This window comes from Palaemon carinicauda, chromosome 19, assembly GCF_036898095.1.
Source record: "Palaemon carinicauda isolate YSFRI2023 chromosome 19, ASM3689809v2, whole genome shotgun sequence".
Taxonomy (NCBI): Eukaryota; Metazoa; Arthropoda; class Malacostraca; order Decapoda; family Palaemonidae; genus Palaemon; species Palaemon carinicauda.
The window spans coordinates 111,443,109-111,469,780 of NC_090743.1; the positions used below are offsets into that span (position 1 = coordinate 111,443,109).

The 26,672-nt window shown below is 45.6% G+C and overlaps 1 protein-coding gene across 3 annotated transcripts in view; it reads left to right on the forward strand.

The window, feature by feature from the left end:
* Positions 1-26,672, forward strand: part of LOC137658741 (uncharacterized) — a 171,067-nt gene that overhangs the window by 104,375 nt on the left and 40,020 nt on the right. For all 3 annotated transcript variants that reach the window (XM_068393766.1, XM_068393765.1, XM_068393764.1), the window contains exons 8-10: positions 14,979-15,191; positions 15,994-16,364; positions 18,533-18,680. In XM_068393766.1, the coding sequence (XP_068249867.1) occupies positions 14,979-15,191; positions 15,994-16,364; positions 18,533-18,680 (732 nt within the window). The remainder of the gene's footprint in view (positions 1-14,978; positions 15,192-15,993; positions 16,365-18,532; positions 18,681-26,672) is intronic.

Below are 26,672 nucleotides of genomic sequence, written 5' to 3' on the forward strand. Positions count from 1 at the left end.
CCAGACAGGCACCGGCAGCTAAGAAAGTGGTGTCTAAGCCCCAGCCCTTTCCAGCCAAGGTCAAGAGGGGCGGTAAGTCCTCCAGGGGAGGCAAGACTTCTAGGGGTGGCGGCCGCGGCCGCAAGCCCTAGGGGTGGCAGTCCCCCTGCGTGTCCACCTGTGGGGGGATGCCTTCAGCGTTGCGTCCGCAGGTGGCAACATCACGGGGCCGATGCTTGGACGGTCTCAGTGATCGGCCAAGGTTATCGCGTCCCGTTCACGTCATCTCAACCTCCCCTGACAGCGAATCCAGTGTCGTTGAGCTCCTATGCCATGGGATCGGCAAAGGGGCTGGCCCTTCAGGCCGAAGTCGAGACCATGTTCGAGAAGGGTGCTCTCTAGGAGGTCGTGGACGGCTCTCCAGGCTTCTTCAGTCGACTCTTTCTTGTAAAGAAGGCTACTGGAGGCTGGAGACCCGTCATCGATCTCTCGGCTCTGAACAGGTTTGTCAAACAAACCCGGTTCAGCATGGAGATAGCAGACACGGTCAGACTTGCGGTGAGACCACAAGACTTCATGTGTACACTGGATCTAAAGGATGCGTACTTCCAGATCCCAATCCATCCGTCTTCCAGGAAGTACCTGAGATTCTGCCTAGACAACAAGATCTACCAGTTCAAGGTGCTGTGTTTCGGTCTCTCCACAGCTCCTCAGGTGTTCACCAGAGTGTTCACCCTGATTTCGACTTGGGCGCACAGGAACGGCATTCGTCTCCTTCGTTACCTAGACGATTGGCTGATCCTAGCAGACTCGGAGTCGACCCTTCTTCGACACCGAGACAGGCTTCTAGATCTTTGCCAGGATCTGGGGATCGTGGTAAACCTCGAGAAGTCCTCTCTGCAGCCGACCCAACGACTGGTTTATCTAGGCATGCTAATAGACACCAATCTCTACAAAGCCTTTCCATCAGACGACCGGATAGCAAGGCTGAGGAGGGTGGCGGAACCTTTCCTCAGGCGAAAAGAACTCCCCGCCCAATCGTGGTTGCGTCTCTTAGGCCACCTATCCTCCCTGGCCCGTCTGGTTCCAAACAGCCGCCTCAGGATGAGATCCCTTCAATGGCGGCTCAAGTCCCGGTGGAATCAAGGATCCGATTCCCCGGACATTCTGATCCCAATGGGGTCTCTGGAACAGACGGACTTGCGGTGGTGGCTGGCCGACGAGAACCTGCGAAAGGGAGTGAGTCTTCTCGTCCTCCCCCCGGAATTGACTCTGTTTTCGGACGCGTCAAAAGAAGGGTGGGGGGCGCACGTTCTGAACCAGAGGGCCTCAGGCCTTTGGTCAGAATCAGAAAAGTGCCTGCACATCAACCTGCTAGAATTGAAGGCCGTCTTTCTGGCCCTTCAACAGTTCCAACGGTTCCTGGCGGGTCACTCCGTGGTGGTGATGAGCGACAACACCACGGTAGTGGCTTATATCAACAAGCAGGGAGGCACTTTTTCGCAACAGCTATCCCATCTTGCAGTAGAGACTCTGAGGTGGACCGAAACCCACTCGATAACACTATCAGCTCGCTTCATTCCTGGCAAGAGGAATGTGCTCGCCGACAGTCTGAGCAGGGCTTCGCAGATAGTGAGTACCGAGTGGTCTTTGGATCCTCAGATAGCCAACAAAGTCCTGACTTTGTGGGGTTCCCCGACGGTGGACTTGTTCGCGACAGCCTTGAACTTCAAGCTGCCCCTGTACTGCTCACCAGTCCCGGACCCCAAGGCACTCTGGCAAGATGCTTTCCAGCAACGGTGGGACAACATCGACGTGTACGCCTTCCCACCATTCTGTCTGATGAGAAGGGTGCTCAACAGGACCAGACTATGAGTCAACTGTTCCATGACTCTAGTAGCTCCGCTATGGCATCACGCGGAATGGTTTCCGGACCTTCTGCAACTCCTGACGGAACTCCCAAGGGAGCTTCCTCCACGACACGAGCTTCTCAGACAACCCCACTCCGGTGTCCCTCACAGGACCGTAGCCTCGCTTTGGCTTCACGCCTGGAGACTATCCAGCGTCTCCTCGCGGAGAGAGGCTTTTCGCAACAGGTTGCGGAGAGAATGTCTCGGCACCTGCGAAGGTCCTCTGAGGGAGTCTACCAAGCGAAGTGGAGAGTCTTTTGTGGTTGGTGTCGTGGAAGGGGTATCTCTCCACTCGATGCCATTATTCCAGCAATAGCGGACTTCCTTGTGTATCTGCGAGAAGAAATGCGCCTTTCTGTCTCGGCAGTGAAAGGCTATCGCTCAGCCTTAAGCTTGGCCTTCAGATTGAAGGGCTTGGATATTTCTTCATCGCTAGAACTCTCTTTACTCATACGTAGCTATGAGCTTACCTGCCCCCAGTCGGAAGTGAGACCCAATCCTTGGAACGTGGTTCGAGTCCTCAGGTCTCTCAAGAGACCTCCCTTCGAGCCATTACGCCAGGCCTCCGATTGCCACCTGTCTTGGAAGACGGCTTTCCTACTCGCCTTGGCCTCGGCCAAGCGAGTTAGTGAACTTCATGGTCTCTCGTACGACATCGCCCATTCAAGGGGATGGGGGGAGGTAACGTTCAGGTTCGTCCCTGAGTTTGTGGCCAAGACTCAGAATCCTGGAGTGCCGGATCCTCGATTCGACTCTTTCAGGATCGCGAGTCTCCGTTCTGTAACAAACGACCCAGACCAGCTGCTACTATGCCCAGTGAGGTGTCTGAGGTACTACTTGAAGAGAACGGCTGCAGTCCGTCCTCATGTGCGAGCTTTGTTTGTGAGCACAGGCAGGACAAAGAGGAGGGTCACCAGGAACACCATCTCTGCTTGGATTCGAAGGGTTATCCACCATGCCCTGAATCCTGACCCTCCTCTGTCACGTCGCCCTCGGGCCCACGATGTCAGGGGTATTGCTACATCCCTGGCCTTCAAGAGAAACTTCTCTGTAACGCAGGTACTTCAAGCTGGGGTCTGGAAGCGTCAAACGACCTTCACAGCTCACTACCTGCAAGACGTGACCCACAGGAGCCTCGATACGTTCTCTATCGGCCCTGTGGTGGCTGCACAACAGCTGGTCTAACCTCAGGCTCCTTTTTGGACAAGTAGCAGTAGGTTGAGGGCGTTGTTACCCGGTCTTAGTCTGTGTGAATGAAAGAGTATGTCTGACCCTTACTTTCTTCATTCTCCCCTCTCTTGGGGAAGCAGCATCCTGGTCCTCGCATAGCTGACCTCGACCTCTGCAGGTAACCCATGCTTCTTTGTGCTCCTAGTATTAAGCTTAATACTGTTGCGTCTCCCATACCCTGACGAGGTGGTATGGGGAACGTCCTATCCTAGAATTCCTATCTGAAGGTCTCAAGGTCAACTTCATAGGACGAGTCACACTCTCCTCCTCACACTACTTATGTAGGCCACTCGTTCCTAGCGATGCTAGGAACCTGTGAGGTACAGGGGCTCCCTCTCTCTAGTGCTGCTCACTGAGGGATCGAGCCCCCGGGCAAGCCGAAGTCAGTAAGGCTGGGGACTTTCCACCCTTCCTAAGGGGTAAGTCACCCTTTGTAAATAGCGTGGTTTGTATTTCGGTTACGGAACAAATGACAAATTCGCGCGAGGGTTGTAACCTCTGCATTCCATGCTTTTATCTTTCTCTAGTATATTTGGAAGATTTATATTAGGAAAGGTATAAGGAAGGACCTTTCTCACCGGGCATCACAGGCCTCTTCCCAGAAATAGATTTTTCCTTCGTCAAAATCCCTTTTATTTTTTATAAATCCTTGCATACACACTGCTGATATTTGTGACTTTGCACTATAATTTTTGCCATCAAAGTCAAATAATGCTTTGATATCAAGTGTTTTCCTTTTTATATTTACTCAAGTTTAACAAGTATACATGGGTAAAGGTGGCAAATGGAAGAGTGGTAGAAAGGGCGTTAATGGATTATGTGTTGATAACTAAAAGAATGTTTGGAAGATTAAAAGACGTGCACATGTTTAGGGGTATGGCTACGGTATGTCTGATCATTTTTTGGTGGAAGGAAAATTAGTTGTAGCAAAAGAGTGGGGGAATAGAGTAGGTGGATTTAAAATGGAGCTAGTGAAGGTTGAAGAGCTAATAAACCCCGGGGATAAAAGGTATTTGTTCCGTAACCGGAATACAAACCACGCTGTTTACAATAGGGTTACCTTTTAGCGTAGCTGAAATGGCGAGCCATTAGAATTTAACGAGGGTGTATTACCCCCGCGCTAGTTAGCGGGGGGGGGGGGGGGAGGGGAGTGGTAGCTAGCTACCCCTCCTCCCCCTCACACACAGGTGAATACTCACTTTCACTTTTGGCTCGGACTGTGACAGACGTCTCTGTCTTGGTCCTCTCTTGGCAGCCATTGTTTGTTTGTTTTGTCTTTACTTAATCGCTTACTTTTCATTTACTCATATATATATGTAAACATGTTTTCATGTTTGTATATATATTTGAGTAAAGAAATAAGTAAGTTTCCTTTTCAGATTTGTGTGTGTAGTGTACGATATCTACGTGGAGGCCTCGGCAGTTAGGCCACCACGGCGTAATTTTATGGGTGGCGATCGAGTTTGACATGTCTTTCTCTCTCTCTCTCTTGAGGTCGTTCACCCTTTTACTACGTGTTACTACGCCCTTGTAGCCTAGCTTCCTTTCCGTGTGGGGGGTTGCTACGCCGTACGTTTGTCTCAATTAGTTATGAATCTAATTGTAGTTGTTTTTTGTTTTTCAGCTTGTAGAACGATTCCTTTCGGGGTTTTCGTTCTTTCTTTAGTGTTCATTCATTTTTAAATTACATAATTACATAGTTACATAATTATAATTGTTATAATTCTGTTTTGGTTATAGCTCTCCTTCCGCGAGTGTAAGTGGTTGTGAGGGCACGTGCCTGTTGTGTAATTCTTGTTCCTTTCCCTCGGGATTCCTCTTCGGAGCCTTCCCGGGGGAATGAATGTGTACTAATACTATTTGTTTTATTTTTTTACAGTTACCGATCTAGTTCGTTTCTGTAATATAGCAACGGTGTGAGCTGTCTGGTTGAGTCCTGGGGATTCGGTTGTTGCTGCCTCTCCCCTTGTTTTTTCGTTAGGGGCGTGTCTCCTTCTACTGGTAGTACTCCCGTGACGACGGACAGCTCTCCAGTTCATTTTAGAACTCTCAGGAGGCTTGCCTCCTTGGGCGGGTAACTTTCCTTCCGAGGGAAGTTTTTCCTGTCCAGGCTTGAGATTTTCCCCTTTTGGGGGGTTCTTCTCTTGCCTTTTTTTTTTCGTGCGACTATGCTCTTGGTGCTGAGCGGTCGCACCTGCAGTTTTGCTCAAGGGGCTGGGCAACTGCAGGAGCTCCTCTTCGGAGGATTGCTCCTTTTAGGTCACTGGCTGACCAGTCTCTTCCACGAAGTGTTTCTCTTTCGTTCGCGAGAGAGTACACTCATAGAGACTCCTCTTCGGAGGTTTCTTCTGTTGCTGTTGCTGTTGCTGTTGGCCTCCCTCGCCGTAAGGCCCACCGTCCGCCTCGTCGTAAGGGCCTCTCATCTCCCTATAAGGGTGCTTGAGGTGCCTTTTTGGATCTCCGTTTGCAGCCTACAACTCCTTTTTCTCGATCTTCCGCCTTGGGGCAGATGGACAGCAGTCTGATCTCGTCTTCCGACGGGCAACGGTCTTCCCGACGGACAACGGTCTTCCCGACGGACAGCGGTCTTCCGACGGACATCAGTCTCCCGGCAGACAACGATCCCTTCGGGGCTAAGGGTTGCCCCCACGGGGGTTCTTCCCTTGCGTGTCAGGGTTTCCCTGCACGCCTTTCTGCTGTGTTCTCTCCTGCTCCTGCTCAGTATGAGCACACAGGCGCTCTTCTGCTCATCAGCGCTCTCCTGTTCGTCAGCGCTTTCAAGATGATCATCCCTGCGGTTCCTGTTGGTTCCTGTTACGCGCCCTGTGCGCCCACGTTCGCCCTTGCGATCTAGAACTTCGGTTCAGGTCGGGGTCAAGGACTCTTCTTCTTGGCGCAGGCTTCCACGCGTAGCCTTCTGCTCGTCAGCGATCATCAGCTCGTCAGCGATCATCAGCTCGCCAGCGATCATCAGCTCGCCAGCGATCATCAGCTCGTCAGCGATCATCAGCTCGTCAGCGATCATCAGCTCGCCAGCGATCATCAGCTCGCCAGCGATCTCCGGATCGCCCACATGTGTTACAGCCGGCACGCCAACGTTCTCCAACACTTCTGAAGGAACATGGTTCGCCAGCTTCTAGCTCACCTGCGCATGCTGATCGCCATCGCGCGACCCTCAACTGTGGATGCTGATCGCCATCGTGCGACCCTCAACTGCGGATGCTGATCGCCATCGCGCGACCCTCAAACTGCGGATGCTGATCGCCATCGCGCGACCCTCAAACTGCGGATGCTGATCGCCATCGTGCGACCCTCAAACTGCGGATGCTGATCGCCATCGCGCGACCCTCAAACTGCGGATGCTGATCGCCATCGCGCGACCCTCAAACTGCGGATGCTGATCGCCATCGCGCGACCCTCAAACTGCGGATGCTGATCGCCATCGCGCGACCCTCAACTGCGGATGCTGATCGCCATCGCGCGACCCTCAACTGCGGATGCTGATCACCATCGCGCGACCCTCAACTGCGGATGCTGATCGCCATCGCGCGACCCTCAACTGCGGATGCTGATCGCCATCGCGCGACCGCACACCTGCGGATGCTGATCACCATCGCTCGACCCTGCGCATGCTGATCACCATCGCACGACCCTCAACTGCGTATGCTGTTCGCCATCGCGCTATCGCCCACCTGTAGATGCTGTTCGCCATCGCGCGACCGCCTACCTGCGCATGCTGATCGCCATCGCGCGACCCTGGCATGCTGATCACCATCACGCGACCCTGCGCATACTGATCACCATCGCGCGACCCGGCGCATGCTGATCACTGCTCTCGATCGCTCACCTTCGCATACTGCTCGCCAACGCACGATCGCTCACCTGCGCATACTGCTCGACCTTCGTGTCGGCATAACACAACGCGCCATCGCCAACCTGCGCGTTAGCGCTCACCAGCTCACCACCGATCGCTTGTTGATCCATATCGCCAGCGGTCCTCCTCGCCCACGCGGCAGCGCGTTTCCACGCTAACGCTTGCGTTCGCCGCCTCGGACTCGCTCTCATCCACCTGCCCACCCTCACGACCGCTCGCCCGCGCGACCGCTCACCCGTGCAACCGCGCGCCCACATGCCTGCACGTCTACGCTCATGCTCTCCAATGTTCGCCCACGCGCGACCCAACGGTTTTTCCATCGCGCGGACGGATGGTGTTCCGTCGCACGAACCTACAGTGTTTCTTCGCACAAATGTCGGCTTTTTTCTTGCAGTATCCATTGCTCGTCTATGGGTTATCGCTCGCCGACCACCAGGAATTTCCGTCGCGCGAGCTCCAGGGCAATTGCGACCACGATTCCCAATGGGGTTTTCGCAGCATGACCAGCCTGGCGAGTTCTTCTGGAGCGTATTTCCAGAACACGGCCTCATCCCGTAAACACAGAGCATGGCACTTGCAAGAATAGGAGAAACTTAAGGGAGATCTGAGCAACACTCCTCTTTTCCTGAACCTGGGTTAGCCCCTCTCCGTCATTCCCTGGAAGGATTTTTGGCGGGGGGCTTTCCGTTCGAGATTTCTCCATCGGACAAGGGGTGACTGCTTACCTCTTCCTCTGGGAGCTTACCAGGTTCTTTCCCTCCTCGGTTACGGCCCGAGGTTTGGTTCAAGGAAGCTACAGGAAGATCAAGGGTACTTTCCTCCTCTCGAGCTCAGGCACCTTGGCCTTTCGTCGTTAAGTATCTAACTTGCGGACAAGCTCGATGTTGTACCATCTGGACGCGCTGACTGAGGGCTTCCTTCGGGTGTCTCATCTGTGGAGGTCGACGACCTCAGACACCCTTCCATCCTTGAGAAGAGTTTGTTTGTGCCCAAGGACAGAGACTTAGACAGCTGCTGTGCGGAGTAAATCGACTTCCGGTTTCACTCCTCCAAGGCGCTTTCTTCCAGACTCTGCAGGGCTCCAGCGCCCTTTTCTTTCAACCACGTCGGCCTAAGTTATCGGCTACGATAACTGGGACAAGGTGTCCAACTGCAGTTTCCTCCTGTCAGGAACAGATGGCACGGGAGACTCCCTCGGGGGGGCATAGTCCTAAAAGGAGTTCACGAACTCTAGGATTGCAGGTTTTTCTCTGGGAGGATGCTTAAGGTTACTCATCCGAATGACAGCTTCCCGATGCCCATTCCCGCACAATCTCTGTGATTAGCCAAGGATATCGCGCCTGCCGTCTCTGTCAGCGAATTCAGTGTCTCTGAACCTCTATGCCATAGCGTCAGCAGAGTTGCCCGGTTGGGCAGAATGATCCATACCTTAGGCGAAGGTCTTCCTTAGGATCATCGATGGCTTCACCCTCGGCCCCCTCAGTCGATCCTTTCTTGTAAGGAAGGATCTGAGAGGGGATGTCCATAGTCGACCTCTCAGCCCTGATCAAGTTTGTCGAACAAACTTCGGCCAGCGTAGACCAGCAGAATCGATCAGACTGGTAACGAGGCGACAGGACTCCTTAAACCCTGGATCGGAAGGACGGGTACTTTCAGTTTCCATTCCATCCATCTTCCAGGGTGCTCGTCGGATTCAGCCTAGACTGCAAGTATTCCTGCTTATGATGCAGTGTGGCTATCCCGCCGTGGCATAGCAGGTTTGTTTCCCCAGAGAACTCTCCCTGCCTTCCTCTTGGCCGCTCAGGTGCAGGCTTCCGCCTCCTCTGCTGTTTGGAGGGCTGGTCAACTCCGGTAGGCTCGGGTTTCGACCTTCTTCAGCGCCGGGACAAGTTTCCAGATGCTTACCATGAGTGTGGGCTCATGGTATTTTGCTTGGAGCCTTCTCTTCCTCTGCCTCAACACCTGGAGTATCTGGCCATGATATTGAGTCAACGGCCTTACCACGTTGGAAACCCCGCTTCTCGTCCGTCCAGCGAGGTTAAGCAACGTCGGTACTTGGATGGGTGACCACCTGGGGACGCCAGATTCTGTTACCACATCCTCCGAGCCTTCCTTTCGGTTGACTGTGGCAAGACTGAGGAGAGTCGCAGTACCTGTTCTCAGTCAAGCAGAGCTTTCAGCCCTACCCTGGAACGTTTCCTAGTTCTCCTTTCCTCTTTGACCCGTCTATAGTCCGAACGGTCGCCTCAGGATAAGTTCCATGTGGGGCGATCCAAGTTCCTATGGGACCAGCGGAACTATTAGACCTGCAATGGGTGTTGACCTATGGAGCCTCTTGATGGTAGTGGATATTCTCGTCCTTTCCCCACACTCTTGATGCGGTTCTCGGACTCGTCAAAGGAAAGGGGGGGGGGGGGGGGGCATGTTCCGGTCCAGGCCTATGGTCAAGACCTGAAGGATACCTCTCCATCATTCAGGCAGGCTTAGGGGCCTTAGTCTGGCCCCTCTTCAGATCCTACAGCTCCTGCCGAGTCGCCCCGTTGCGCGTCGACTTCATTCTAACCAGCAGGGGACGCATTTTCACACCTTCACATCTTGCAGTAGAGATACCGGGATGATTGAGATTCTCTCAATACCACCATCGGCTCTCTCATTCCAGGCAGGGGAATGTTTCTCTCATACTATCCGAGCAGAGCCTCGTAGAGAGAGTGTACCTGGGGGTCTTTGACCTTGGGTAACCAGCAAGTGCTGGTCTGGGGGACCTGATCGCGACAGCTTGGAACCTCAAGCTTCCGCTATTCTTCCCCCCAGTCTCAGACCCCGAGACTCTGGCAAGATGCATTCCGGTGATGGTGGGACAACTTCGACGCCTGCGTCTTCCCTCCTCTTTGTCTGTGGACAATGGGTCTCAACAAGACCAGTTGACGGAACTCCCGGGAGAGCTTCTCCCACGGCGCAGACTACTCAAGCAACCACACTGCGACATCTCTCCCGAACCGGGGCGTCGCTTCGGCTTCATGCCTTGAGACACTACGCTTCCTCCTCAAGAAGAGACAACCCGCTACAGCCGCGGTACGGAGGTCGCGTCATCTGCGATAGTCATCCACAGGGGTCTCCCAGGCAAAGTGAAGAGTCTAAGGTGGTTGGTGCCGTGGGAGATATACCTCTTCCCTTGAGGCCTCTTCTCCAGCAATAACGGTCTTATTGCCTTTCGGCGGGAGGAAACTCCTTTCCGCTCTCGGCAATGAAGCCTGTCGCTCAGCCTTTCCCTGACCTTCAGGCTTAAAGGAATAACTTTTTCCTGCCCGCTGGATCTATCCTCGCTCATGCGAAGCTACGATCGTCCCTGCCCTAGTCGGAGGAAGACCTCCAACTTGGAGCATGGCTCGAACTTTTAGTCCTTTAAGAGATCTTCTCAAGACCCTTTTACGACAGGCCTCGGATTGTATTCTGCCTTGGGTCTTATGCTCACTCTGGCCACGGCCAGTGTGTAAGCAATCTTCTTGGTCTCTTACTACTCCCCCCTTTCTAAGGAAGAGGGGAAGGCAACATTCAGGCTCGCTCCTGAGTTGTTGGCTAGACTCAGAATCTGAGGGTCCCGGCCCTTCGGTCCGATTCATTCAAGATTTCGGGTCTCCATTCTTTGTCTGATGTCCCAAGACCTTCTCTTTCTTGCCAGTAAAGGAATCGAGAGGTTAGCGCTGGGAACAGCTGCAGTTTGTCCTCAGTTGCAGCCGATTTGGGAGCACTAGGAGGACATGGGGGGAGAGTCACCAGTATACCTCTTCAGCCCGGACTCAAGGACATTCATCTCGACCTGTCTCCAGACCCTCCCCCGTCACGTCGCCCTACAGCACGATGTTGGATACATCGCAACGTCCTTCGCCTTCGAGTAATACTACTCTGTGACGCAGGTGCTACAAGCTGGAGTCTGGAAGCGTCTAATGACCTTCGCAGCCCTCTTCCTGCAGGGCGTGACCCACAGGAGTCTCGATACGTTTTCTATCGCTCTGTGGTGGCTACACAACAGCTGGTCTAACCTCAGGCTCCTTTTTGGACAGGTAGCAGAAGGTTGAGGGCATTGTTATCAGGTTTTAGTCTGCATGAACGAAAGAAGTATGTCTGGGTCTTACTTCTTTCTTCATCATCCCCTCTACGGGGAAGCAGCATCCTGGTCTCTGCATAGCTGACCTCGAACCTCTGCAGGTAAACCATGCTTCCTTGTGTTCCGAGTATTGAGTCAATACTGTCGCGTCCCCCATACCCTGACGAGGTGGTATTGGGAACGTCCTAACCCAGAGTTCCTTCTGGAACTCCAGGTCAACTGCCTAGGACGGGTCACACTTCTTCCTTCACACACAAGCTTACGTAGGCCACATGGTTCCTTGCGGAGCAAGGAACTTGTGAGGTGCAGGGACTCCTTTTCTCGAGTGCGACTCACTCGGATTCTGAGTCCCCGGGTAAAGCCAAAGCCAGTATGGCTGGGGACTTTCCACCCTTCCTAAGGGGTAAGTCACCCTATTGTAAATAGCGTGGTTTGTATTCCGGTTACGGAACAAATGACAAATTCGAAGATAATTTGTATTTTTCCTAACCATACAAACCTTAGCTATTTACACATATTTGCCCGCCAGCCCTGTCCCCCAAGACAAGTCCTACCTCTAAGTGAAAGTGAGTATTCACCTGTGTGTGAGGGGGAGGAGGGGTAGCTAGCTACCACTCCCCTACCCCCCCCGCTAACTAGCGCGGGGGTAATACACCCTCGTTAAATTCTAATGGCTCGCCATTTCAGCTACGCTAAAAGGTAACCCTATTGTAAATAGCTAAGGTTTGTATGGTTAGGAAAAATACAAATTATCTTTGAATTTATCATTTATCAAGAAATGTTGAAAATGGCATATGACACAGTGAAAGTAAGAGAAACTGGTAATTTAGAGGAGTGGAAGTTAGTAAAAGAAAATTTTGTTGGGATTGCAAGTGATGTGTGTGGCGAGAAGTTTGTTGGAGGCAGCATGAGGACGGGCAGTGAATGGTGGAATGAAGGAGTGAAGGTAAAAGTGGAAGAGAAAAAGAGGGCTTTTGAAGAATGGCTGCAGTGTAATAGTGTAGAGAAGTATGAAAGATATAGAGAGAAAAATGTGGAAGTAAAGCGCCAGGTAAGTGAGGCAAAAAGGGCAGCTGACCTGAGGTGGGGTGAGGGATTGGGTCATTCATATGAAGAAGGAGAGAAGACAAGGAAAAAGTGGGCGGAATATTTTGAAAGTTTACTGAATGTTGAGGATAATAGGGAGGCAGATATAATTGCTGTTGCAGGTGTTGAGGTGCCGGTGATGGGAGATGAGAATGAGAGAGAGTTTACAAGAGAGGAAGTGAGGAGAGCGCTAGATGAAACGAGAGTAGGAAAAGCGTCTGGTATGGATGGTGTGAGAGCTGAGAGGTTGAAGGAAAGGGGTGTGACTGTACTTGAATGGTTGGTGAGATTGTTTAATATGTGTTTTGTGTTGTCAATGGTACCAGTAGATTGGGTTTGTGCGTGTATTGTACCACTATATAAGGGTAAGGGAGATGTGCATGAGTGTTGTAATTCAAGACGTATTAGTTTGTTGAGTGTAGTTGGAAAAGTGTATGGTAGAGTACTGATTAATAGGATTAAGGATAAAACAGAGAATGCAATCTTAGAAGTACAGGGTGGATTTAGAAGAGGTAGGGGTTGTATGAATCATCGGATCGGGGGACACAAAGGGTCGCACAAGGTAAGAGAGAGCGCGGCGAGATGTTTATCACGTCGCGGCCTGAAACTTACTGGTAATTCGACCTGAGCTAGCACGCTGCCCGACCCCGGGTCACCTCAGGGCACGTATCTCACTGCCAGAGGTTGACCCCGTAGAAAACGGGAAGAGGGTAAACTATACAAAAAGCTGGTCGGTTAGGTAGAGTTAACCAGTAACTCCTAAGAAGGTAGTTCTAGGCAAGTATGTTAGGAAAAATACAAATTACTTAAAAATTTGTGATTTTACAGTTAGGCAGATATGCAAGAAATATTTAGCAAAAGGTAAGGAGGTGTATGTTGCGTTTATGGATCTGGAGAAAGTGATGATAGAGTTGATAGGGCAGCAATGTGGAATGTGATGAGGTTATATGGAGTTGGTTGAAAGTTGTTGCAAGCAGTGAAAAGATTCTACAAAGGTAGTAAAGCATGTGTTTAGGATAGGAAATGAAGTGAGCTATTGGTTTCCGGTGAGAGTGGGGCTGAGACAGGGATGTGTGATGTCGCCGTGGTTGTTTAACTTGTATGTTGATGGAGTGGTGAGAGAGGTGAATGCTCGAGTGCTGGGACGAGGATTGAAACTGGTAGACGAGAATGTCCATGAATTGTAGGTAAATCAGTTGTTTGTGGATGATACTGTACTGGTTGCGGACGCAGAAGAGAAGCTTGGCCGATTAGTGACAGAATTTGGAAGGGTGTGTGAAAGAAGGAAGTTGAGAGTTAATGAGGGTAAGAGTAAGGTTATGGGATGTACAAGAAGGGAAGTTGGTGCGAGGTTGAATGTCATGTTGAATGGAGAGTTACTTGAGGAGGTGGATCAGTTTAAGTACTTGGGGTCTGTTGTTGCAGCAAATGGTGGAGTGGAAGCAGATGTACATCAGAGAGTAAATTAAGGATGCAAAGTTTTTGGGGCAGTTAAGGGAGTAGTAAACAATAGAGGATTGGGCATGAATGTGAAGAGGTCTGTATGAGAAAGTGTTTGTACCAACTGTGATGTATGGATCGGAGTTGTGGGGAATGAAAGTGACGGAGAGACAGCAATTGAATGTGTTTGAGATGAAGTGTCTAAGGAGTATGGCTGGTGTATCTCGAGTAGATAGGGTTAGGAACGAAGTAGTGAGGGTGAGAACGGGTGTAGGAAATGAGTTAGCAGCTAGAGTTGATATGAATGTGTTGAGGTGGTTTGGCCATGTTAAGAGAATGGAAAATGGCTGTCTGCTAAAGAAGGTGATGAATGCAAGAGTTGATGAGAGAAGTACAAGAGGAAGGCCAAGGTTTGGGTGGATGGATGGAGTGAAGGAAGCCCTGGGTGATAGGAGGATAGATGTGAGAGAGGCAAGAGAGCGTGCTAGAAATAGGAATGAATGGCGAGCGATTGTGACGCAGTTCCGGTAGGGCCTGCTGCGTCCTCCGGTGCCTTGGTTGACCGCGGAGGTAGCAGCAGTAGGGGATTCAGTGTTATGAAGCTTGATCTCTGGTGAATAACAGGGGAAGGTGGGCTGTGGCACCCTAGCAGTACCAGCCAAACTCGGTTGAGTCCCTTGTCAGGCTGGGAGGAACGTAAAGAGGAGAGGTCCCCTTTTTTTGTTTCATTTGTTTGATGTCGGCTACCCCCCAAAATTGGGGGAAATGCCTTGGTATATGTATGTATGTAAGTTTAATGACAAATCATGGTGGAGCAAGGTTTGGTAAATCTGACTTAAGTATTTTTAGATTAAGCTTTTGATGCAATTCATTTATTATTCTTATTGCTTGAGGCCTTTTGAAATATATCGCTTATAATCAAATTGTATTTCAGTTATTTTGATAAGTTTTAATTTAGTCAGTACACATTTTACTAGGTAAAATTAAACCCATCAGACCAGATTTTTGAGATTTGAGAGTTTTAACTCCAAGTTATCATTGAATATTTAACTAATATTTACAAAAAAAATTGTATTTATGGGGACTTGCTGAATTTTGTCGCAAAGCCAATATGGGAAGAGTGGTGATGCAATTAGATGCATTCCTGCAAAACCAAGATGGGTGATGAAATTTAATTTGCAGTTATCATTGATTATGTGGAGTGAGTCTTGGTTGTTTCTCCATAGTGGCATTATGTTGTAATTAGGAGTCTGAATGCGATGATTGACTCTTTCCTTTGGGTCTGCTAATATCGTAGTCTTATTAAAATTCACCGGGGTGTACCAAAGATGTTTTCACACATTTATCTTTTCAGAGTGTTCTAAATGAAAGAAAGCAGCCAGCACCATGCAATATTACCTTTACTGTTCCACCAGCAGTAACTATTAGTGACTCTCAGAATCAAGGTTCTAGCTTTGAAGATGATGCAGGTCTCAGAGAAATGATGGAATTCATCCAGGAAGGTGCAGATAATAATCCTGTTTTTGTTCCAGTTGAGTCAAATAAGAAGAGGAATCAGCCTTATTTGGTAAGGAAACTAAATTGCTTTATAGTAAATCTGTCGATTATTTAAGCCCCAATCATTATCACGGTTGTCCTCCAGACATCAGTTTTGAAGTCATAAATATAAAAGGGATTCAGAGATCTGCAAGTGACCTTGTGCATGTATTCATTCGGGCTATTGAACAATAAATGTTAAAAGTGTGGCGTTCCAGTTCCCGTTTATTCACAAGATATGCTAACCAGAACTTCAGTTGTGAAAACCCCAATACCTCACTGTGGTGCCCAACCACAGTAATAACATCCCCGGTAAGCTTAAACTCGTTGGCTGAGGCATGATTCGATCTGCCATTCATGTTAGTACAGTGATACCCTTGAGTATTATTGGTGCATGGTCACTAGTATACCAACCATCTAATGTTCTCCAATCAAAAACAAGAAGGCAGTACTTGAGGAAATATTTACAAGCAGCTTTAAGTACTTAAAAAAAAAAAGAACATTCATAGAATTTATGGGTTCCTATTGTCTGCAGTATTCCTTACCCACGGGAAGGGCTCAAATGCCAATACAGCAGATTAGGGCCAACTGTAGTTGCTACAATATGATGTTCCACAGGTGCACTTACTTTATACACAATCCCTCATAGATCATTTACTTTTTCATATTTAGGACTTCCAATTGAATGTGTTTGGGAACAAACTATTTTTCTTTATATTATATATGGATTTGAATTCTGTAGAAACAAACTTTTTAATTTTTTATTCTTATTCTGTTAATGAATTCAAACTCTTTTGAAAGGTTGCTGATTATGTTTTGCTTGTTTTTCCCAGATAAGATCAAGTAAAATTGCCACCAAAAATGACGAACCTGTGAAATTCTGCCTGAGGGGTGGCAAAGCAAACCAGATAGTAACTATTTGTATGAGGTACACAGAAGAGAAATACAAACACATTCCAGTGTTTACATGTCGGCTTCATCAGAAGGAGAATGAAAATTCTAATTTCCAAGTTTCTTCACTCGGTGGTAGTCCTATCATGTACAGAAATGATGAAGACGGTCATCCAACTGCCCATATGGTCATCAGTGATGTCGATATGGACGAAATGTCAAATTTCATATTTTTTGTCACTTTCGTCTGCCTTAATTCGTGCCACAAAGGCAATGGAAAGAAAATGGAGCTTGTGTGTAAGCTGCTGGATCCGTAAGTGTTTGTTTATTTTTATTTTTTTTGCTACAATGAGAATTTAACCCTGGATTTTAATTGGGCTACATCCTTCCTATAGCTGTGAATCATCGTAAATTTTTTGGTAGTTAAACTAGACTTTGTAGGGCTTTTGAGGTTACAAGAAATGAAAATGGTGGAATTTCTGTGGGAATTTCCAGAAATTAAAATAGGATGATTTAGGTTTGGTTGATATTTTTTTTATTGGTGTCAAATTTAGTGGCACTGTCATCATCATCTCCTTGTACGCCTATTGACGCAGAGGACCTCGGTTAGATTCCGCCAGTTGTCTCTATATTGAGCTTTTAATTCAATACTTCTCTGTTCATCATCTCCTACTTTGTACTTCATTGTCCTCAGTCATGTAGGCCTGGGTCTTCCAACTCTTCTAGGGCCTTGTGTAGCCCAGCTGAATTTTTGGTGAGTTAATCTCTCTTGGGAAGTGCAAAGAGCATGCCCAAACCATCTCCATCTACCCCTCATCATGATCTTGTCCACATATGGCACTCTAGTAATCTTTCTTATAGTCTCATTTCTAATACTGTCCTGCCATTCAACTCCCAATATTCTTCTGAGGGCTTTGTTCTCAAATCTACTAAATCTATCGGAAATTATTTCATTGTCATACCATGACTCATGTCCGTAGAGTAACTGTAGTGACAAAAATTTCCTTGCTTCAGGAGCACAGTCCAGGGAAATTCCTCTTAAGGCTACCCGTTACTCATTATAATTTTATTCCTCTGCATAGAACGATCTCATTTAGCTAAGAAAAGTTGTTGATATGAATGTTCTTAGTCATTCCTGTATAGTGTAGAGGATATGCCCTATAAGAGGGAATGTTTAATGCATCACAATGTCATAACTGTTCAAACTGCCTTCTGATGCCAAAACATTTATGTAAAGCTTCATACTATATTGTCTACCCTTGGTTATGTATTCTTTTATAGACGGTTTCAGTATACCAAATCATACTTAACTTGTGTCAAAGCAGGCAGATAAGACTAACTATGAATTAAAAAGGAGGAAAATCAAGGCATAAGTTTCTTATTTTCTTGTCATTGATGACCTACCTTAAACTACCTTAGTGTATATTCTGCCCTAATAGAATTATGACATCACAAACACTTGAGTTTGTTATAGTTTTATTTCAATTTTTTTTATAGTTTTATTTCAATTTTTTTTTATAGTTTTATTTAATTTTTTGTGAACTTGATTAATAATATATTTTGCTTTTTGTAGCCGTCCTATTCTTTTTAGGGCCATGCTCTGAGTGTCAACTTTCATAGAAACTTTATGGAAAAAACTTCATGAACTCTACTGATATGGCTTACTGCAGATAGATTTTTACTTCATTTTGTTGTTAGATTGCTGTCATCAGATAGAGTGCATTTTAAATACCTGGAACTTGTATCGGTATAGGCATTGCCAGAAGTGTAGTTGATGCAGCTCGCTGGAGGTATCAAGAGCCTTTAGACCTTTCAGCTCTTTTGGATTCGGTTTATCAAGTCTCGTCATTATCTTTCTTTCTCATTCATCATGGCTCTCTAGCTACAAAATTCGTCTTCCAGTTTTCTAATGCCTTTCAAGGAAAGCTCCTTTAGTCTGGTGTATAGGAATTTAGAAGTTTTATTCTGTGGCTTTATTGAAGTTTTAAGAAATTACTTTTCCCTCCATTATCGCTTGATATGTTTAGAGAGATTTATAACTTAAACATGTGAAATTTGATATCCCCTTTTTTTCAATTTCTAAGTTTCATCTTTCAAGATTTTCTAAATTCAAAGTCAAGTTTCATAGAAGAATGCAGAGAATATGAATGATAAGAACGTAACTTTATTGTGTGGAGACGAGATAATGATGATGGTACTACTACAGTAATCATTGGTTTTTAATAGGTTAAATGATTTTTGGGAAATTGATTGAGATCTTGCCAACCTGTGAATATTAAATATTTGACTGGTTAAACAATCTAGTAATAATGATGAATTTAATTGCCTGTATATATCAGATGAATGTAGAAAGATAAACTGTCTATAAGTTTGATGACACTGCTCGAGTTATTTAAGATAAAATATGTTGAGTTATATTACTAGTTCATTGTATTCAGTGATAAGGTGAGTTAATTTCTTATTGTATATGTGATATTTTAGGGCCACCAGTCAAGTGATGAAGCAGAATAACTTTGAAGTTCGAGTTTGTAAAAATGTCAAGAGAGACTACAAGGAAGTTATTCAAGGAGAAATTAATCAGTGCCTTAAAGTGCTTGTGCGACCAGATGCTTACCTCTACCCTGAAGAAGTAAGGATGTTTTTATTTTGCTATGTATCATGGAATTGTCTTTTTTTTATGCTAGATAGTTATTAAGTGGTGATCTTAGAAAGTACTAAAATCAACTGTTAAGAAAAATTGTTATGAAATCCTTTATCATGTGATAGTAATCTTGTATGTATTTTATTCAACCTGTTGAATGCCATTGGACGTATTCTACATCTCGATATTTCTACTCCCTTCAGTACTCTCTTTATTTTATCATTATACGAAATACTATGTAGAATTGCATATGATAGAAAATGCATTGAAGTCCTATATGATAGATTTTCTTCTAAGTTAGAACTGGGTTTTGAGTGCCAATTTGATGGTGGCGTGGGGCTCAAGGGATAAACAGGAAATTACAAACAAACTGAACATAGTGCATTTACACTAATAATTTTTTCACAATCCCTAACCTTGTTAGTATGAAATAAAGTTTTGTTCTAACGCAAATACAAACCATCATCATTTATATGGGTATATGATATTGCTGGTCTGTTACGACCAAAATTGAGGAAATCCTGTGGATATGGCAACATTGTATGGTTGCACTCTGTTCTCACTTGTGCTGGGGAGATGCATTGGGAATCGCGATATCCCCTTTACTCTTGATTGGTATGACGATTACTTCTCTGTTTAACCACTCTATGCACTGTGCTTTTTCTTTCAGTGCTTTGTGATCTTGAGTGCTTCTCAAGTATGCATGAGAACCTACCCTGGCCTTGAAGGCCTTCCTAGTGGTGCTTTCATAAGTTGGATGAAAGTAGATCCCCATACTTTCACAAGGTTTTGAGGTAAGAAAAGCTCTATGACTTCACCTTCTGAGTTTTGTAGAGAAGTTCATCTTCTCAATGGGAGAAATTTTTGTAACCATCGTAACAAGAAGGCTAAAAGAATCATTCCCCTTCTGCTTCTTTTTGGAGGGCAAGAAGCAGAAATCTTCTCTTAACAAGTCTTGAATTTTTCCAAGAGAGTTCCAAGAGGTGACGATAACAAAGGATGGCAGCCATTTGTTCAAGCAAAATTTTGTAGATATATTATCTCTGATTGTGCTGAGTGAGACAGAGAATACTTCAGCACTTAATCAGCCAGAATAGGATTCGTTGTAAGACCACGGATATCATCAGATATTATGAACCCTAACAGGTCTCCATCCCCACCAATGAGTGTACTGTACTAAGCTCAGAGAAACCTCTTTTTGTTTTATTGATAGAAGAACAAGACTTCTCTTCCATGATGAAGGAGGTTTCTCCAATTAAATTAGATCATTTCCCCACTAATGGTATGTGAACATGGTCTTTGCACTGTCAAGCAAAAGGTCATCAGGTATCTCCACCCTCATTACTCTAGAAGAGTTATAGTTTTCACCAGTGGGATCCCATATCAAGTCAGGCTTCCCAGTAACTATCAAATTATTATTATTACTTATAGCCAAGCTACAACCCTAGTTGTAAAAGCAAGATGCTATAAGCCCAAGGGCTCCAATAGGGAAAAATAGCCCAGTGAGGAAAGGAAATAAATAAATGATGAGAACAAATTAACAATAAATCATTCTAAAAACAGTAACAACGTCAAAACAGATATATTATCATTATTATTACTTGCTAAGCCACAACCCTAGTCGGAAAAGCAGGACGCTATAAGCCCCGTGGCTCCCAACAGGGAAAACAGCCTAGCAAGGAAAGGAAACAAGGAAAAATAAAATGTTTTAGGAAGAGCCATGTCGTCCTAATGGAAGTTCCTTCTGGCAAATTCTACAGTATAATATTTCTGCGATTGATATTACAAGAAAATTACCGTCGGGTATCCCTGTGGCCGCGGGGGCATATCAAAATTAGAATAGCGCCAAAGTTATCCTCGTAAGAGGCGACTAAAAGGGACGGGACGAGGGGGCTGTGAACCCCCTCTCCTGTATCTACATCCTGTGAGAGAGCAACAAAGAGATGGAGCTGGGGGGGGGGGAATGACTGCTCCCCGCACTCTAGTTTTGGGGTGTTTGAATGTGCGTGGATGTAGTACGATAGAGAGTAAAAGATATGAAATTGGAAGTATGTTTAGGAATAGAAGGATGGATTTATTGGCCTTGTGTGAGACGAAGAAAAAGGAAAGGGTGAAGTGATGTTTGGTGAAATGTCTGGTAGTGTGTCTGGGATTGAAAGGGGAAGAGCGAGAGAGGGTGTGGCTTTATTGCTGAGCGAATGGATGACAGGTCAAGTAGTGGAATGGAAGGAGATATCATCTAGGTTAATGTAGGTAATGGTTAGGTTGGGTAGGGAATGTTGGGCTTTTGTCAGTGCGTATGGGCCAGGTTGTGAGAAAAGTGAAGAAGAGCGGAATGAGTTCTGGAATGAATTAACTAGGTGTGTAGAAGGAAATATGTAGTTGTCATGGGTGATTTAAATGCTAGAGTGGGCGCTGGAGAGGTAGAAGGTGTCATTGGGAAGTATGGCGTACCAGGTGAAAATGAGAGTGGTGAGAGACTGGTGGATATGTGTGTTGAGCAAGAGATGGTGATAAGTAATAGCTTTTTCAAAAAGAAAGACAAAAATAAGTATACATGGGTAAGAGTGGCAAATGGAAGAGTAGTAGAAAGGGCATTAATGGATTATGTGTTGATAACTAAAAGAATATTTGGAAGATTGAAAGACGTGCACGTGTTTAGGGGTATGGCTAACAGTATGTCTGATCATTTTTTGGTGGAAGGAAAATTAGTTGTAGCAAAAGAGTGGGGGAATAGAGTAGGTGAATGTAAAAGGGAGCTAGTGAGGGTTGAAGAGCTAATAAAACCGGGGGTAAAAAGTAAATATCAGGAAAGGTTGAAAATGACATATGATGAAGTGAAGGTAAGAGAAACTTGCAATTTAGAGGAGGAGTGGAAATTAGTAAAAGAAAATTTTGTTGGGATTGCAAGTGATGTGTGTGGCAAGAAGGTTGTTGGAGGCAGCATGAGGAAGGGCAGTGAATGGTGGAATAAAGGAGTGAAGGTAAAAGTGGAAGAGAAAAAGAGGGCTTTTGAAGAATGGCTGCAGAGTAATAGTGTAGAGAAGTATGAAAACTATAAAGAGAAAAAGATGGAAGTAAAGCGCAAGGTACGTGAGGCAAAGAGGGCAGCTGACCTGAGGTGGGGTCAGGGATTAGGTCATTCATATGAAGAGAATAAGAAGAAGTTTTGGAAAGAAGTGAAGAGAGTAAGGAAGGCTGGCTCAAGAATTGAAGAGACAGTGAAAGATGGAAATGGGAGGTGGTTAAAAGGAGAGGAGGCAAGGAAAAGATGGGCGGAATATTTTGAAAGTTTACTGAATGTTGAGGATAATAGGGAGGCAGATATAATTGCTGTTGCAGGTGTTGAGGTGCCAGTGATGGGAGATGAGAATGAGAGAGAGATTACAATAGATGAAGTGAGGAGAGCACTAGATGAAACGAGAGTAGGAAAAGCATCTGGTATGGATGGTGTGAGAGCCGAGATGTTGAAGGAAGGGGGTGTGACTGTACTTGAATGGTTGGTGAGATTGTTTAATATGTGTTTTGTGTTGTCAATGATACCAGTAGATTGGGTTTGTGCATGTGTTGTACCACTATATAAGGGTAAGGGAGATGTGCATGAGTGTTGTAATTCAAGGGGTATCAGTTTGTTGAGTGTAGTTGGAAAAGTGTATGGTAGAGTAATGATTAATAGGATCAAGGATAAAACAGAGAATGCAATCTTAGAAATACAGGGTGGTTTTAGAAGAGGTAGGGGTTGTATGAATCAGATTTTTACATTAAGGCAGATATGCGAGAAATATTTAGCAAAAGGTAAGGTGGTGTATGTTGCGTTTATGGATCTGGAGAAAGCGTATGATAGAGTTGATAGGGAAGCAATGTGGAATGTGATGAGGTTATATGGAGTTGGTGGAAAGTTATTGCAAGCGGTGAAAAGTTTCTACAAAGGTAGTAAAGCATGTGTTAGGATAGGAAATGAAGTGAGTGATTGGTTTCCGGTGAGAGTGGGGCTGAGACAGGGATGTATGATGTCACCGTGGTTGTTTAACTTTTATGTTGATGGAGTGGTGAGAGAGGTGAATGCTCGAGTGCTTGGACGAGGATTAAAAATGGTAGACAAGAATGACCATGAATGGGAGGTAAATCAGTTGTTGTTTGCGGATGATACTGTACTGGTTGCAGACACAGAAGAGAAGCTTGGCCGATTAGTGACAGAATTTGGAAGGGTGTGTGAAAGAAGGAAGTTGAGATTTAATGTGGGTAAGAGTAAGGTTATGAGATGTACGAGAAGGGAAGGTGGTGCAAGGTTGAATGTCATGTTGAATGGAGAGTTACTTGAGGAAGTGGATCAGTTTAAGTACTTGGGGTCTGTTGTTGCAGCAAATGGTGGAGTGGAAGCAGATGTACGTCAGAGAGTGAATGAAGGTTGCAAAGTGTTGGGGTCAGTTAAGGGAGTAGTAAAAAATAGAGGGTTGGGCATGAATGTAAAAAGAGTTCTATATGAGAAAGTGATTGTATCAACTGTGATGTATGGATCGGAGTTGTGGGGAATGAAAGTGATGGAGAGACAGAAATTGAATGTGTTTGAGATGAAGTGTCTAAGGAGTATGGCTGGTGTATCTCGAGTAGATAGGGTTAGGAACGAAGTGGTGAGAGTGAGAACGGGTGTAAGAAATGAGTTAGCAGCTAGAGTGGATATGAATGTGTTGAGGTGGTTTGGCCATGTTGAGAGAATGGAAAATGGCTGTCTGCTAAAGAAGGTGATGAATGCAAGAGTTGATGGGAGAAGTACAAGAGGAAGGCCAAGGTTTGGGTGGATGGATGGAGTGAAGAAAGCTCTGGGTGATAGGAGGATAGATGTTAGAGAGGCAAGAGAGCGTGCTAGAAATAGGAATGAATGGCGAGCGATTGTGACGCAGTTCCGCTAGGCCCTGCTGCTTCCTCCGATGCCTTAGATGACCGTGGAGGTAGCAGCAGTAAGGGATTCAGCATTATGAAGCTTCATCTGTGGTGGATAATGTGGGAGGGTGGGCTGTGGCACCCTAGCAGTACCAGCTGAACTCGGTTGAGTCCCTTGTTAGGCTGGAGGAACGTAGAGAGTAGAGGTCCCCTTTTTTGTTTTGTTTCATTTGTTTGATGTCGGCTACCCCCCAAAATTGGGGGAAGTGCCTTGGTATATGTATGTATGTATGTATCACGGTGTTCCAACCCCTGGAAACAACTATCCGAAGATATCGTGTATAATCAGGGACGTATCCTATGATAACCATAGATATCTGCACCCCAAACAGATCTTACCCAGTCTAATTCACTAAGGGGAAGGATAAGTAAGGAGCCACTACACCACCTATTACCTTCAAGCGCCCCTATACGTTCCTGCTTCTCATTCCTTCGAACGCAGCTGATGGCTACAGTTCAGTTGATTTTTAGGGGCACTGTTTTCGCAAACTTTGATGGTTAGTTTTGTGAATTGGCTTCCTCTTTTTCGCAAAAGTTGAGTATTTTTTTTTTTATTTATTTATATATTTCTGACCATTTCTAGACACCTTGTGCAGAATCGTATGGTGTGCTTATGTTAGCTTCTTAGTGGTTAATAGGTAGGTTCCTTTAGTAAAGCTGTTTCAATTTATGCAGTTTCATTGGATCTTAGTTATGTGCATTAACAATGTGCTTACTCTACTATATTTTGCCCAATTACTAATGTCTGTGGCCACGGGGCATGAATAGCGCCAACGTATCCCTGCGTGTCGTAAGAGGCGACTAAAAGGGACGGGATGACGGGGTTGGGAACCCCCTCTCCTGTATTATAATCCTGTGAGATATCAAAGAGGTGGAGCTGGGCCCCGCACTCTAATTTTGGGGTGTTTGAATGTGCGTGGATGTAATACAATAGAGAGTAAAAGATGTGAGATTGGAAGTATGTTTAGGAATAGAAGGATGGATATATTGGCTTTGTGTGAGACAAAGATAAAAGGGAAAGGTGAAGTGATGTTTGGTGAAATGTCTGGTAGAGTGTCTGGGATTGAAAGGGGAAGAGCAAGAGAAGGTGTAGCTTTATTGCTGAGTGAATGGATGATAGGTAAAGTAGTGGAATGGAAGGAGATATCATCTTGGTTACTGTGAGTAAGGGTTAGGTTTGGTAGGGAATGTTGGGCTTTTGTCAGTGCGTATGGGCCAGGTTGTGAGAAAAGTGAAGAAGAGCAGAATGAGTTCTAGAATGAATTAACTAGGTGTGTAGAAGGACTGGGTAGAAGGAATTATGTAGTCATGGGTGACTTAAATGCTAGAGTGGGCGCTGGAGAGGTAGAAGGTGTCATTGGGAAGTATGGCGTACCAGGTGAAAATGAGAGTGGTGAGAGACTGGTAGATATGTGTGTTGAGGAAGAGATGGTGATAAGTTCTAGCTTTTTCAAAAAGAAAGATAAAAACAAGTATACATGGGTAAGAGTGGCAAATGGAAGAGTGGTAGAAAGGGCATTAATGGATTATGTGTTGATAACTAAGAGAATGTTTGGAAGATTGAAAGACGTGCACGTGTTTAGGGGTATGGCTAACGGTATGTCTGATCATTTTTTAGTGGAAGGAAAATTAGTTGTAGCAAAAGAGTGGGGGAATAGAGTAGGTGGATGTAAAAGGGAGCTAGTGAGGGTTGAGCTAATAAAACCTGGGGGTAAAAAGTAAATATCAAGAAAGGTTGAAAATGGCATATGATGAAGTGAAAGTAAGAGAAACTGGTAATTTAGAGGAGTGGAAGTTGGTAAAAGAAAATTTTGTTGGGATTGCAAGTGATGTGTGTGGCAAGAAGTTTGTTGGAGGCAGTATAAGGAAGGGCAGTGAATGGTAGAATGAAGGAGTGAAGGTAAAAGTGGAAGAGAAAAAGAGGGCTTTTGATGAATGGCTGCAGAGTAATAGTTTAGAGAAGTATGAAAGATATAGAGAGAAAAATGTGGAAGTAAAGTACCAGGTAAGTGAGGCAAAAAGGGCAGCTGACCTGAGGTGGGGTCAGGGATTGGGTCATTCGGTTGAGTCCCTTGTCAGGCTGGGAGGAACATAGTGGGGAGAGGTCCCCTTTTTTTTTGTTTCATTTGTTTGATGTCGGCTACCCCCCAAAATTGGGGGAAGTGCCTTGGTATATGTATGTATATAATTTATTTAAATGCTCAAGAAATTGTATAATAAACTATAATGATTGGCAGATACTGCTTACGGAATATAGCTATACAGTATGCCTTTGTGTCTGATACATTAAGCAAAGTGATGCAATACTTTCAAGTGTAACTGTACTACAGAACCTGAATGAGATTAGGTCCACATCATTCGTTTTAGATATTATCCCTTGATAATATGAAAATAGTAATTCTGGTTACTATGAAATGCATTTCACCTCCACACTGTATGATTTGTGAACTTCTAATGCAGCCAGGTAATGTTTTTCTCTGACTAATTGAATGCTTATTCAAAACTAACAAATACATAGATTTTTTATACAGGTTTCTGTCAGGTTTTTTATTTGTTTTATTATTATTTTAGTGATTTAAGATGTCATTTGGATTTATTAACAGTAGCTCGCTGTTGTGCATAGGAATTGTTTTTGGGTGGTCATGATCCACATTATCTTTGTCTCTCATGTCAGGGATAATTTTATAATTTTCAATATTTAACTTAGCCGGTCATTATAATAGCTGCAACTCTGTTGCTCGACAGAAAACTCTAAGGTAAAATTCGCCAGCGATCGCTACACAGGTTGCGGGTGTGCCTAACAGCGCCATCTGTCGTCCAGATACCCAGTACTCAATGTAAACAAAGAACTCAATTTTCTCTCTGTCGAGCTATCGACAAGACGCTCTTATTCGCTGTTGCTAAACTGGAGTTTTTTCACAACTAATTGGTGAAGTACTTTATTCTAGTTTTGAGCTTTCGCTATGCAGGTGTTTTATCTTCATCTTAAATCTTGAACTCGTTTTGGATAGATTTAATTATGGTGACAAAGAGAGTATG